The sequence below is a fragment of the Odontomachus brunneus genome, unplaced genomic scaffold, assembly GCF_010583005.1.
Source record: "Odontomachus brunneus isolate Ranch 3 - 2012 unplaced genomic scaffold, Obru_v1 Obru_scaffold_050, whole genome shotgun sequence".
Lineage (NCBI taxonomy): Eukaryota > Metazoa > Arthropoda > Insecta > Hymenoptera > Formicidae > Odontomachus > Odontomachus brunneus.
The window spans coordinates 373625-387787 of NW_022639500.1; the positions used below are offsets into that span (position 1 = coordinate 373625).

Below are 14163 nucleotides of genomic sequence, written 5' to 3' on the forward strand. Positions count from 1 at the left end.
GAGCTTTCTCTGCTGAACGCAGCCATTAGGTTTGTTCACGTCGCATGCCCCAACGTACTCCTATTCGCTCCAACGCACTCTGATTGGTTTACTTCACCACGCAGACCAATCAGAGTGCGTTGGGACGAATAGGAGCACGTTGGAACATGCGACGCGACAAACCTATTTTAAGCCAACGACACACGATGCTTGTTTTCGTGCTGGATTGTTTGCTGGATGGAAATACTCTATTCTGATTGGTCTGTCTTCAGAAATGCACCAATCAGAACAGAGTATTTCCATCCAGCAAACAATCCAGCATGAAAACAAGCATCGTGTGCCGCTGGCTTTACTGAGTAATGGCGTAGGGTTACGCACAAGTGTACTCAGCTAAATATTGAAGGAAGGAAGGAGTGTACAACACGACGACAAATCAGACGCCTCAATCTCGATTTAGAATTTGCCTAACAAATGTGATCATTAAAACTGATCAAACAAGTTTTGTATGTTTTTAGTTTTCAGTAGCAGTATCAAATCTATAAGATCAAGTAAACTTGTGTCCTTGCCAAACCTTTTATCATTAAATAATACGATTCAACAGTGAATCAAAATACTATATATATATTTGTTATAAAATAGAATTGTTGAAGTTTAGCAACGTTTAAATTAAAAAAAAGTGTATATATAGGTTAATCAAATTTAAAAATTTGAACGTTAAAAAAACAATTTATTTTCCAAGAAAAAAAAATTGACCATCTTCCATCTCCGCGTGCCTGGCCATGGCGCGGTAAACGTTTCAATTTCGTCGATTTCAGGTAAGCACGACAGAGATCGATATCACTTTTGCGTTAGCCACGAGGATGTGCAATTGACTTTTCCTTTTCGTTTTCAAGTCCTATTCTGGTCATTAGGAGAGTGAGATCATTTATCTTGTCGCATCCGATAAGAGGAACTTTAACTAGTGAGGTACGTTTGAGAAATTTTGCCGGGACGTTGTCGCTATGCATAAAAACATAACCTGTCTTTGTCGGCATAGTACCATAGTACGATCACATCTACATACATTAACGTCATACTTATAACTCATATAATCCAAATTTTATAAGAAATTGTCATTTACACATTTTGTTTATTCTCGTGATTTCGAGATAAATTTTTTATTTGCTTTTGTGTATGTATATAATATTCAAGTATATGGTACAAGTAATGAAACTGTTTCTGTTGTACATTTATTCTATATACCACACACAATCTTGTCTCACCTTCCCTTAGTGTTGATAAAAACATTGCATTATTTGTATGAAGTTTAGTTCTATCAATAATTTATTTTGAAAAATCACTTTTAATAACAACACAATCTTTATTTTCTTTGTTTGTAAAGGATACTAGTTAGTGGAAATGGCAAGTAAACGGACTGCGACAACTGAGTTAAATCATGATAATTGGAATGAGGAGCAGGAGCCAGAGGAAGCTGGAACATTTGCAAGAGCGACGAATGCTGAACTCAGGAAGAGAGTTCTAAAAACTGCTAAGCGGGGTAGTTTATTACCAATGGAAGTGAGTATCTCATGGTTTCTTTATTATTCAATTGTATTAGCCCTTATTGTCATTATGCTCAATCAGTTTCAGGAAAGTTCTCTAAAAAGTGCATTTGAGAACTTTACAGGTTTCAATACCACTCCTGCAAAAAATGCCCCATTCAGTTTTCTAGCTGGTGTAAGCACTAGTTCTAGTACAACCGTTAATACAACACCAGCAATGACGTCTGTAAATTCTAATAAGAATGTTGCAAGCAATGGTGCTACAAAACTCACTGAGAATGATGATGTTAAAGCTGAAGAGACCTCCAAAGCTCAAACAACATCGAGTGCTGCTACAGACAAACAGGTCTCCATTGAACAAGCAGACTGTTCTGAACTGACTCGATTATACTGTGGAACCAAGAAGATGAAAAAAAATTCGTCTGATTATCACACAAGGCTGAAGGGACTGAACGAGAGTGTTGCGCAATGGATAAAGAGTCATGTGGACTCGAATCCGTTTTGTATACTGACGCCTATATTTAAAGATTACGAAAGATATCTGAAGGAAATCGTATCGAAAGAGGAGAGTACCAAGGCGCAGACTACCTCGCTCACCACAGAACCCATGTCGAAAGTCGCGCAAAATGATAAGAAGGATGAGAACGCAGAGAAGAAGCCTGATAATTTGTTCGGCGGTAATACGAACGTAACCACGAAATCGCCTTCCTTAGGTGGAGCCGAATGGAAACCTGAGAAATCAGTTTTCTCTAATGTTACTCCAAGTACTAAATCAATATTCGGCGCCTCAGAACAAAAGGCTGAGAGCCCTAAAACTCTCTTCAGCAATACCGATGTGACTTCCGAAGTGCGCAAACCGATATTTGGAAATTTAGAAACGAACACATCTGGTAAAAACATATTCGGTAACGTGAGTGTGGAAAACAATCCGTTCTTGCAAAAACTTCCCATCGTTCCGGACAGCAAAGCAGAGGAGGAACAAACCAAGTCCGACACGAAGCTTGCAGCTCCTACTTTTCCATCTTCCACTTTCAGTTTTGGTCAGAGCTCTGCTACCAGCAACGTGACCGCTGGATTCAGCTTTGGCAGGTATTTTATCAGTGTATACACTTTGAAATCACCATTAGATGAGTTATATAAATACAAATTTTAATGAAAATAATACGTAGCGGGAAGGCGTTCACTTTTGCTGCTTGTCCAATCAAACCTCAACAGGATCAAGAAGAGAAGACAGACAATGATAACAAGGATGAAGATGATGAAGAGCCACCAAAACCAGACTTTAAACCAGTAACTGAAGAAGGTGCAATTTATGAGCAGAGGTATTTCGTATATTTATATTATATTATTATAAATAGATAAGAAAACATAAGTTTATTGGATGCTGTGAAAAATTAACTCAGCAATTAAACTTTTCCTAATTATTTTTTTCTTGGTCTTCGCAGCTAACTTCCTTCTCCTTTTTAGATGCAAAGTGTTTGTGAAGAAAGATGGCAATTTCAGTGACAGAGGTGTCGGTATGTTATTTTTAAAACCAACACCAAACGGTAAAACACAATTGATAGTACGTGCCGAGACAGCATTGGGTAATTTGTTACTCAATACCTTGTTAACTCAAAGCATACCGATCAAGCGTATGAACAAGAACACGATAATGTTGGTCTGTCTACCAATGCCGGACTCGCCACCGCCACCGGTCCCAGTACTATTAAGAGTGAAAACTAGTGAGACCGCGGATACTCTATTTGAAACACTGGATAAACATATAAAATAGACAATATAATCTTTCGCTTTCTCTCTCTCTCTTTTACGCAACTTCAATCATGTGAGAAGTGATTAGGATTGTTATCGAGAATGTAATATTCTCGTAAAATATATAAATAAAAAATGTAAAGTGCTACTCAAACTGACTCGAGAATTAACGAATGTTTCAAATAAGTAATGTAATAGAATTATTTAGCCGCAAGTGTTGCCTCTTTTACAACTTCAAAGTTACAATGTTTTTATTAGTTCAATATCAAGCTTGAATTTATAAATAGCACGTCTATATCTATCAATGAGCAATATATTAATTAGAGGTTTTACCAAACTATTTATCATTCCACAAAAAATGTAAATTTTGTAGTTTTTCCCAGAAAAAAAACATAAATACTACCACACAACTAACATGAACTGAACAGAGAAATCTCTTTACTAATAAGTGATGTATTTCCCTGCTGTTGTTTTGACAAAAACTGTACAAAAATGTAATTAATTTTTTTTCTGTTTAATAAGAAATGCAATTTTCGATCATTTCTAAAAGGATATCTCGATTTATATATATGATACATGAAATAAGCATCACTTTGTATCATTGATGTAATAATAATACATTGGAAATATATGTACATAGCGAAGATACATATAGAGTGTGATATAAACCGACTATATATGAGATTCAATATTTGACAAGTTATATTTACAATGACTATTAAAATATTCTGTATTGTTCTTATAATTAATTTTAAATGCACAAAAATTATATTTATTATAAATGCGAGAAAAAGGAAAAGCATATATTACTTTTTTTTATTTTACACATCAAATACTTATCAAGATACCTTTTTACAAAATGAATTAATTTCTCGACGTATTTATGACGGTCAACGTATTAAAGGTGTGAAAATATTCAATAATATAACTTTACTAATATTATATTAAATATTGAATAAAATTTATGTAGTTATATTGTGATAGGTTGCACAATCCTGAATGATTATTCAGGATGAGGTGATTCATTTTACAATTTGTAACGGTATCCATAAATTATTTTACTGTTAACATGCTTACGGTTACACGGAGATTGCGGTTACACTTAATGAAATTATTCTTGTTTTGAAATTTTTTCCATTGTTTTTAATCAAAATTATACCTACTTTGAATCATGTATGTACGATTTATGTATCGACTATATAAATATATAAAATACTCTAAAATCATCGACATATATTTTTGTTAATGCCGAGTTTATTCGATTTTATTTAACCGATGATATTCATTCAAATATTCATTTATACAAAAAAAAATTTAGAATATATTATATTTATTTGTATATAAAATTCTTTGTGTATATGAAAACATCATTTTACACAAGTTCTAATTAATATGAATGTTTATAATTACATCAAACAATATTAATATTACTTAAAAATTTCTGTCGGTGGAGACATACATTATGAGCGAAAATATTATTCATAACATGTCAATACTTGTTGAATTTTGATAATTGTAATTTAGTACATATGCTTCAAACATGATTTAGTAATTTTTCTGTTGCAAATCAAAATAAAATTTGATAGCCGCATGTGATTTTTAGGTGCAGACAAATTATAAAAAATCTAATAAATTTCTCTTATAGGTCATAAAAAATTTTGTTTTTCTTTTGCACTAAAATCTTATAAAATTACCCTATATAAAGCTAATGTACAAGTATAGAAATCTTTTAGGTTTTTAAGGAATTTAATTATTATTATTCATGTATTATACACACTATCGTTCTCAATTCAGTTATCACTTATATTTATCTCTATGATTAAATTGTACATTTATTATGTAAAAATCTGAAACATGAACATTCTTAGATGTTTAATATGTCCAACAATATATGAATCTGCTCTAAGTATTCTCGTGAGTATGTTATGAAATTAAAGAACAAGTTTGACAGTATATTCTGTATGTATGTACAAAATTAACATTATAATCTTAAATCTTATATTACGTGCGATTCACATGACAATATTATGGCCTATACAAGATGAGAAAATAAAGCTGGCTTCTCGTTTCCTATAAAAATCGTGTGACCACGTGATCTTGTGTTTCGTTCGCTACACACTGTACATTTCGTGAAAATACTTATACGATGGTACTTTCATTCTTTTTTTTCAAGCTTTCTGAGCCATGAACGGGGTTAGAGCACCCATCTGTCCTAGGCCCAGTTGAATATGTTGCATGTGGATCTCTACACAATTCTGAAACACCTGCTGATTTTGTGGACTGAGTTTCGATCTGATCTGCTCCATGGTACCTTGCAACACTTTGAGCTCGTAAGCGTTCCGATCGGAATCTGATAAGCTCTGCAGAGTGAAAAAATACCCTTATTATAAGATATACAAGAACCTAGGATAAATTTGATCATTTAGAAATTCAAAATAAGAATTTTTATCTTACCTTGACTTGTAACATCAGCGCAGTCAAATCTACCACCAACTGATTCATCTTGGCAGGTTCTTTGTCGTTTAGCATATTGTTTCTAGCGACCATATCCGCTGCTTCTTGTCTGCACTTTTCTCGCAGATGCGATGGTGCTAACATCGCTGCTACGCTTGGCTCGGGCGCCATTTCCTGACACAATTCTTGAACATCATTCAGAAAATCCTGAAGAGCTACATTCATCTTCTCTAGCTCAACAATAATTCTATGGTAACATTAAGACAATACATTAAATGTATGATTCATCAAACTCTCTGTGTGTATGTGTTTCATAAGTTTTTTACTATATAATAATTCAAAAATTCACATATTAAAATATTAAAGTAAAAAAGTTCTTAAAAAATATTTTTAAAAATAAAAGTACACAAATCTTTAGATATTTAGTATATAATGCATCATTATATGACATATATGTATGCAACTAGTCATACCCTGCATATTTTCTTTCAAAATCGGCAGGAAGTGACTCTCCAAAGGAACGTCTCTTTTCGGCTTCACTATTCATCTCTTTCAGCTTCTTGATTCTAATCTTTTTAGCTGTCAATATTTTGTTTACCTTTACCATGAGTTCAAGTAACCTCATCGGAAAACCGTTTATCATACCCCCGATATGTTTCTTTGGCAAGGATGCGTTGGATATTAAAGGATCGTTTAATCGCGCCGACATTTTCATTGTATACGGTGGTGAAGATAGATATTGTACGTGTCGTGGTCTGAATTTCTGAGCGAATGAGGCCACACTAATCGTTTCCGGTGGTTCGTTTGACTAAAATTACAAAATTTATATTGTAATGTAAATGTACGCACAATAGAAATTTTCCAGGGGGAAAACAAGTGGCATACCAAAACTTCATAATCGGGTACGCTATGTGTCCCGAGTCCAGCTCTCTCAAACGTGATTCTGTAAGTATTATTGCTAGTATCGACGGCATCGATGCTCCCGGTGAATAGACCATCTTGCGGCTTTCTCAATCTCGCTGTTACTTTTGTACCAATTACTAATTGCAATGGTATTTCAGGTGGCAAATCCTTGAAACTGTTTATGTCTGCTGCTTTCCTCTGCTGTAACATTCGTATCTTCTGTCTTTTCCTCTCTAGCTCACGTCTCTCTTCTTCAAAGAAAGATTGCGAGCAACGTCGCGGTTTGCCCATCATCCTCCTGATCTTGCACCATTCGACACGAGTGAGCTTGCGAGTTTTCAGTTGCGGGAATGATTCTTTCAAGCATATCATAAAGTCGTTGTCGCCCTCAAACAATATCCTGCGAAAAACATTGATATGTAGAAGCACAATTTTTATTACTATCCTTAAAATGTTATATGACTGCTTTTAATATTATTATTGAATTATACTTACTTGTCAATATTGCTGTAAAACCACTCATAACAGACCCATTTGTGTGCCTTTGGTAGTTTCAACAAATTTCTCAATCTCATGCCAATCTTTTGTCCAATCTTACGATCTGGGGACGAAGGTGGCAATGGTTTATCATTTTCCCTCTCTTGCTTAATTGGTGTAGTTGTAGGAGTAGAATGTGAAGACATGCTTAAGTTTTTTTTCGACTCATTCAATATTTTGTTCTGCTTTTTGGCTGGAGATGGTCGAAGTATCTTTCTGGGAGACTGTTTGGCATCTGCGCTTAATGGATCCTTCTTAATTCTATAAACATAATGATTAAATAAAATATTAGAATATATTAATATATTTAATTCAATATTAAAATGATTAAACACTCAATTAATGATTAAACATTTAGCTAGTTAGAAAGCCGATTGAGTTTATCATTGCTTGTGTAACTATCATTAGTTCTGATGCTCAGATATAAGAAAAAATGTACCTGTGATGAGGATGGTTAATCAAGACGTCATCATAAAATAACTTATTTTTTTTTCTAATTCTAGCTGGCATTCCTCTACGGTTTAAGACTTGTACTGGTTGTGTTGGAGGATTTGGTTTGGCAGGTGGTTGGGTGCCTACTCTTTGCAAACCCAGAGCCGCAGGTCCCAACTCTGGTATTGGCTCTGCTTCTTCTGCATCCATCAGTGGCTCTGGATCCACTGAATGATTAGTAACAGAATGCTCATCTACATCCATCGCATCTTCTTCGATTAACTCAGTTTTGATTTCATCCACTGCTGGATATCCACCATTTTTTATGGATAACAGCGCTTCTGCAGATTCACCTAAGTAGATTGATTTAGAATCGATAGACAAATATAATTAAATCCAAATAATTTCCTTAGAATCAAGCACATACGTCGTTCATACATCATTCAAGCATAATGATGCGTAAACAACATCATTAATATTTCTTATACAGATGATGGAACATACTCGTAAGAAACAGCAGCTACACATTATAATGTTTTAACCGTGCGCGAAACGTTTGTAAAATCAAAAGTTACACATACAAGAATATCAAGCTTCAAGATGTCAGGTGCCGCACTCGTTATTGAATTTAAAAAAAAAGCCCAACCAATTCGATTAAAGACAACGAAAACGATACGCTTGCATCCTTCCTCAAGGGATAACGAATTTGTACTAAAGTCGAATAAATTTCAAATCATACGACGAAACGGTCGTCAAGAAAAAATACAAGAGTTTCGAGCGATGGACGACAACGTCAATCGTGCGTGAGCATCGGCCACGGCAGAGGTAACATAACCAAACAGGAGGCGAATTCGGTAACAGTCAGCATGAGTAGCCATCGGCAAGAAGCGAATTCGAGCCGCGTAATGACCATGAAACGGCTGCTAACTGAGCGATGGTAGACATTTCGCGATCGGCCATACGACGAAATATCGCTCGCCCGAGAATCATCATCGTCCCGCTTGAATCGCGTTTGGTCATTTTTGAAATTTTAAACCCAACTCGCTCGATCGCCGTTCGAACGGCGATTGTGATTATGCCGAGCGCACTCGATGGCGCGTGATGCATTGATTCGATAAATCGCAAAATGCAGATTTCGCCCAGCTGCTCGCTCGATGGCCACCGCGTAAGTCCGCTTCTTATTAATTTTATCCAAAATAACGCAAAGTTTACTTACTTTCAACCATGTCCGCCATGTTGACATCAGTGATGCATCATGGGTACGCATTTCCGATTAGGGCGCTCGTGAATGCACGGTCCGCCGTTTCGCTAAACGGTCCGTTTCCGTCATTCCAGAACTGACGCCACTTCCTGGATTATATTCGAATCGGCGAAATTTGAAAATTGATGAATGGCAACGGATTGATTTTCATCAGCTCGTAAGATACTGATATAGATATCCTATAGAGAAGTTCGTGATTCTAAGGTAAATCATGTATGAAGTTTTAAAATAGGTAAATTAACTTTCTAAATATCGTTTTAAGATTCTCAATATAAATAAGATGTTTTATTTATTTGCACTATGGCACATCTTGTAACCTATGAAGTAGAATCGAGTATTTAGAACAACTTATCAAGATTAAAAAAGTATAGAAAGTGCAGATCAGATTCCTATTACGATGCGATTTATCGATATGCGTATTTCTTTCTTTATCTTATTTCAAGTGGTATTATCAGCCTCCATCTTAGTCTGATTCAATTTCTAAAACATATATATACAACGATGTTTCTTATTTGCTTTACGATGATCTTAACACGGATAATTGACATCGCTACCGATACCACGCGTGTAAATATTAATAAATACTGCAGAGATAAAGATAGATTAATTACATCCGAGGAGAACGATGAATATTTACTTGTCACAGCCGAGAGTAATACAACAGTTATATTAGCGTGTCGTTATTGGTAAGAATTATAAATGTATGATATCATTATCATATTTCAAAGCAATGTATTTTTCGATCAATTGTATTACGATTTTTACGTGATTGTATGATGATTTTTCATAAAAGTAACGACCACGAAGAATCACAACCGAAAATCTGGTATTACCAGGATCGGTATCGGAAAGAACAAGAAAAAGAGGTCGAATTGGGGATGGACAATAATGTTTCGTATAGTAGAATTTATACAACGCCAGATCTTTCTCTAGTCATCAAGAGCTTCTCAGCTGCAGACGCTGGCATTTACCGATGCCATGGCGAGGAGGGACAAGAGGAAGAGGATAAATATAATTACAGAATCGAACGTAAGACAAATAATAAAGTAATATTAATCTGATATTTTATTTTCATGTAGTTTTTTCTTAGCAATGATTTTTTTGTTATCAGTTATGACAAAGTTAACTAATTAGGCTATAATTTAATTTGTGTCTTTAACATTGGTTAACTTTTTATATGATTGATAATTTAATTTTTTATATTGCATCGTTTTATTATACTTCTTTATACTATAATATTTACGTTATTAATTCCAAATATTAAATTATGTGTCACTCTTCAATAGCAATCTTTAAAGATATTAGTGGTGAATATATAGAAGAGGGAAACTTAACTGAATGGGAGAAATATCGTGAAACATATTTGTGGCCTGTTACCACAAGATTTGCTGTAAGTAAGCTAACTTAACTCTGGTTAGCTTATACAACAAATACATGGAGATACCCAGACAGTACAAAATCTTCAGAGAATGTTCTGAGACATTCCTAGAATATATGAATGTCCTTAGAACATCCTTAGAACATTCTTTGAAGATTTGTGCTGTATAGGTAAACTTAGATGATAAATAAATATATACAAAGTTATATCCTACTTTTACAGTATTATATATAAATGAAAATTAGGACAAGCTATTTTATAAAAATGAAAAAAAGAGAATATTCCCTTATAGAAATATCATACTAAGAATCATTGATAATTACTTATTATCCAGTATTTTTAATACTGAAAATAAGTAATTATCAATGATTCTTAGTATGATATTTCTATAAGGGTTATATGTATCTTATCAAAGAAAAATATTGTCTTAAATGTTGTCATAGTGATTAAAGAGAGAAAAATTTTGCAGGTCTCGCAAATGACGGACTTAGCTGAGATCCGTGAGGAAGGAGTAATTCTTCAAGTAATATCTGAATGGGGTCCTTGGAGTTCGTGCAAAGAATGCGTAGATAATCATGGTATTAAAACCAGCAGAGGCTACTGCAGATTAAAGCGCAGTATAAATTCAGTAAGTACAATGTTATAATATTAATACATTCGTCGAGAAATGTTTCGATACGTAATTATTTTAATAAGTAACGGCACAATATATATTCATATTGATGATCATATTGGTCATTACTTATTATTTTAGACAATAATAGAGAGAAACGACTCGACTGTTGTATACTTCTTTCAAAGATCTCCAATACTTCCCTGCAAGTAAATGTTTGTGGCATTAAGTTTATTATAAATTATTTAGTTTTAACAATACTTTCTTTTGCAGCAACATAACGATTTTAACATTGCTATGCTTTTTTAGATCTGCTTTGCTTCAAGACGAATTTCCTAGTATCAGTCGTGTTATACGATATTTGCCAGAATTTATCTTAAAAGAACCTTGCAAGAAATGTCTACCTGTAAGGAAAATAAAAAAAACCGAGAAATTTCGATACGCTAGACGATATGTTATCACTGAGGGCGCGCATCTTGCTATAATTTGTCCAGAGTAACTCATTCAAATATCCTAGTGTCATACTTAATTTCATGTTGTTCCACGTCTTCAAATTTTATAAATAATTATTATTTATATATACTATAAACAAACGTGAAAAAATACAAAAGAAGAATAAAACGTTTCTAATGTAGCTCAAGCACAGAATCGCAAATCGTTTGGAGAAAGGATTCGCTCGTTTTGAGGAAGGGAACGGGTCGATCATTTCGTAAGAAAGACGAAGAAGCGCGAGTGATTGTAGATACTTTCTCGACGCTCTATTTAATAGGTGACGTACTTATGCACATTGCCTTCTCAGATTTTACAAAATTGCAATCTTGCGTATAATTATTTATCTGTCGCAATACATGATTGGACTTGACGCTTTTTATATTGTACTTTATAACGATATTCTCTCGATAGATGTATCCAAAGATGAACAAGGTAATTACACTTGTTACGTGGATAACATTAATATGATGCGCGCTAAGATCATCGTCGTATCTAAGACTCGACTTTTGACACAAGGTGAATTAAAATTGATGTTCATTAGCTTGTGTGTGCGAAAGTTGTATCATTTTTATATAATTTGTATAGATCTGTTTTACCGATACATTCTATTTCTTCCTAGCTTTTTTCCGGCATTTGGGCTACTTGGGATTTATATTCTTTATAACTTTGTTTTGCTACTGCGCGGGTATAATAAGGATATACCGGCAGAGAGATAAATTTCAAGCCTTACCGCAAGATGATCCTCCTGGAGAGAATGTTGAATAATTAAAGCGTTGATAAATAATCACAAGTGACATTACAAGAAATGCAAAGTAAGATATTGATTATTGTCTTTATATTTTTACAGCAAGTTTGTACGCATTTTTTTTTACCTCATATTTAATATACATATATTATTTAGAATATTTTTCCTCTGCTTCAAGTGGTCAAATCTCAATAATAAATTTTCGTGTTTGTCTGCCTATCTATTAATTTAAACATTTAGCGACTTTTCAGCTAACATCGTAAGTTACCATTGTGCTACATTCTTATGCAAAAGTTGCATTATGTACATATTTTCTTTCACTTTCAGTCTCATCGTCACCGATATCATCGATGTCCCGGCATTGTGCGGCATTGTGCGACAGACCGGTTATCGGTCCGGGGAACGCTCCGCGAGACCTCGTAGCTATTTCCTTCGCATTCCCTCACCTCGATCTTCCTCGCCATACGATGACCTTAAAGTCGAGTGAAAGGGGGAACTACGTAGAGACAGCTACAAGGCGTACGTGTCCGACAGTTGACTTTAGTTCCAAAATGGCTGTGTCCCATCGTAGCTCCCGGTTACCTATTCACGGTGTTCATTAACAGTCTAGTGAATTAATCGCCTAAGTCGACTGGAACCGGAAACGACTGAAGAAACAAAATAGGATGAAATTTCAAACAAGTGTTGAAGTGATCCTCGCGATTTCCTGCATAATCATGCTTCGGGAAAGTGTCGGTGAGTTTCTATTGAGGACCAATACGTCAAATTGTTTCATAGCTTCCTTGAAATGTCGTTTATACTTGTATATGTACTTATATATGTATTTGTACTTGTATATTTTTTAAATATAAGGTAAATAAAACATAAATAATAATAAATAACAGGTGTTCAGGAAACATTACTGAGAAAAGGAACTTTTCCTTTTTCTTTTTTTTAACATATGTATATGTAAAAAGTAGGAATTACGAATTTTAAAATTAAAATTTTTTTATATTTTAGTATTATTTAATATTCTAATTATTTTTTTAATATGGATTATAATTTTTACCGTGTAATAAATTATATACATTCTTAATATTAGAAATTATATCTCAATTAGTCAGATATACCATAATTATATCATAATTATATCAGAATTATATCATAATTAGTCAGTTTATTGTACGGCAATTACTCGTCGGTGAAATGACGATCGAACGATATAAAGTGAAAGTGACAGTTCCATTCATTCTTACAACAGGCAGTCATCGAAGATGCGTAAGCTGTAGGTCAAGAGGAGAACTAGGTTCGTGCAAAGACCCTTTCACTATGAATTCAACGCAAATCACGCTCGAGAAAGGCGTAGAGGCGCTGCCATGTGTCTCTGGATGGTGTGGAAAAATTATCGAGAGCCAAAACTTGAACAATGGTGAGTTATCGCCCAATTATATATATCGCGTTTGAATCATTTATATACCATAACTTATACGAAACTTTTTCGTTCGTAGAGTATGGTACCGCCACGCAGAGATTATGCTTCCAACGAGGACCAGACGACAATGAGGAAAGATGCGCCTATACCGTCTGGAATTACAAGAAAGTGTACATGTGCCTTTGTTACGGGGATCTTTGTAACGGGACGACGAAAACGACAAACGTCGTCAGTGGCTTAATAGCGATAGCCGTATATTTAACACAATGGCTTGTTTGAAAATATGAGTGATGTTATTCCATCATAAACAGACCAAAGTGATTGATCTACATTGTGCTCTCCGTAGAACGCGCAAAAATTTACATGAGAACCTGCAGATTATTTTCCCTGATATGATAATGGTGGGACATTCTATGTATTATTATCAGTTAAGGATCCAGAACAGTGATCTTAGAAATATCGTTTGTGTATCCCGCTACAAATGTGCATTTTATCTTTTTATACGTTATTATTATTATGATTTTGTTTCGATATGTTACAGAATTATGCGAATTGTGATACGAAATATTATGTGTTATAAAATTAAGCTCATTTACGGATTTTTTGAGTCCTTGCGAGGATTCCCATGCCCCCCGCGCGACGCAATTTCCCGTACTCATTAATTA

The 14163-nt window shown here is 34.4% G+C and overlaps 4 protein-coding genes across 10 annotated transcripts; 3 read left to right on the forward strand and 1 right to left on the reverse strand.

Annotated features, from left to right (window-relative positions):
• Positions 1-338: 338 nt before the first annotated feature.
• Positions 339-4400, forward strand: LOC116845264 (nuclear pore complex protein Nup50). 5 transcript variants are annotated; one of them, XM_032817760.1, is made up of 7 exons: positions 339-482; positions 719-794; positions 873-945; positions 1361-1536; positions 1603-2609; positions 2690-2842; positions 2988-4400. In XM_032817760.1, the coding sequence occupies exons 4-7, from the start codon at positions 1378-1380 to the stop codon at positions 3292-3294; spliced, it is 1626 nt and encodes a 541-aa protein (XP_032673651.1). In that variant the 5' UTR covers positions 339-482; positions 719-794; positions 873-945; positions 1361-1377; the 3' UTR covers positions 3295-4400. The 5 variants fall into 5 exon arrangements, with proteins under 5 accessions (XP_032673651.1, XP_032673650.1, XP_032673653.1 ...); XM_032817759.1 differs by having other exon boundaries at positions 339-794; XM_032817762.1 differs by lacking the exon at positions 873-945.
• Positions 4212-8917, reverse strand: LOC116845263 (protein lin-9 homolog). Of its 3 annotated transcripts, none has more exons than XM_032817755.1 (7): positions 8815-8917; positions 7606-7951; positions 7125-7427; positions 6612-7029; positions 6200-6534; positions 5727-5973; positions 4212-5632 (listed from the first exon to the last, which is right to left on the reverse strand). In XM_032817755.1, exons 1-7 carry the CDS (start codon positions 8831-8833, stop codon positions 5441-5443), a joined length of 1860 nt encoding a protein of 619 aa, XP_032673646.1. In that variant the 5' UTR covers positions 8834-8917; the 3' UTR covers positions 4212-5440. The 3 variants fall into 3 exon arrangements, with proteins under 3 accessions (XP_032673646.1, XP_032673648.1, XP_032673647.1); XM_032817757.1 differs by lacking the exon at positions 8815-8917 and adding an exon at positions 8180-8353; XM_032817756.1 differs by lacking the exon at positions 8815-8917 and adding an exon at positions 8103-8353.
• LOC116845267 lies at positions 8520-12558 on the forward strand. Its single transcript, XM_032817771.1, has 11 exons — positions 8520-8763; positions 8845-8857; positions 8934-9888; positions 10146-10249; positions 10707-10865; positions 10992-11059; positions 11160-11345; positions 11486-11619; positions 11754-11858; positions 11962-12154; positions 12415-12558. The coding sequence occupies exons 3-10, from the start codon at positions 9633-9635 to the stop codon at positions 12105-12107; spliced, it is 1158 nt and encodes a 385-aa protein (XP_032673662.1). The 5' UTR covers positions 8520-8763; positions 8845-8857; positions 8934-9632; the 3' UTR covers positions 12108-12154; positions 12415-12558.
• A 42-nt stretch (positions 12559-12600) lies between these two features.
• On the forward strand, positions 12601-14084 carry LOC116845270. Its single transcript, XM_032817780.1, has 3 exons — positions 12601-12822; positions 13328-13495; positions 13575-14084. The coding sequence occupies exons 1-3, from the start codon at positions 12753-12755 to the stop codon at positions 13775-13777; spliced, it is 441 nt and encodes a 146-aa protein (XP_032673671.1). The 5' UTR covers positions 12601-12752; the 3' UTR covers positions 13778-14084.
• Positions 14085-14163: the final 79 nt, after the last annotated feature.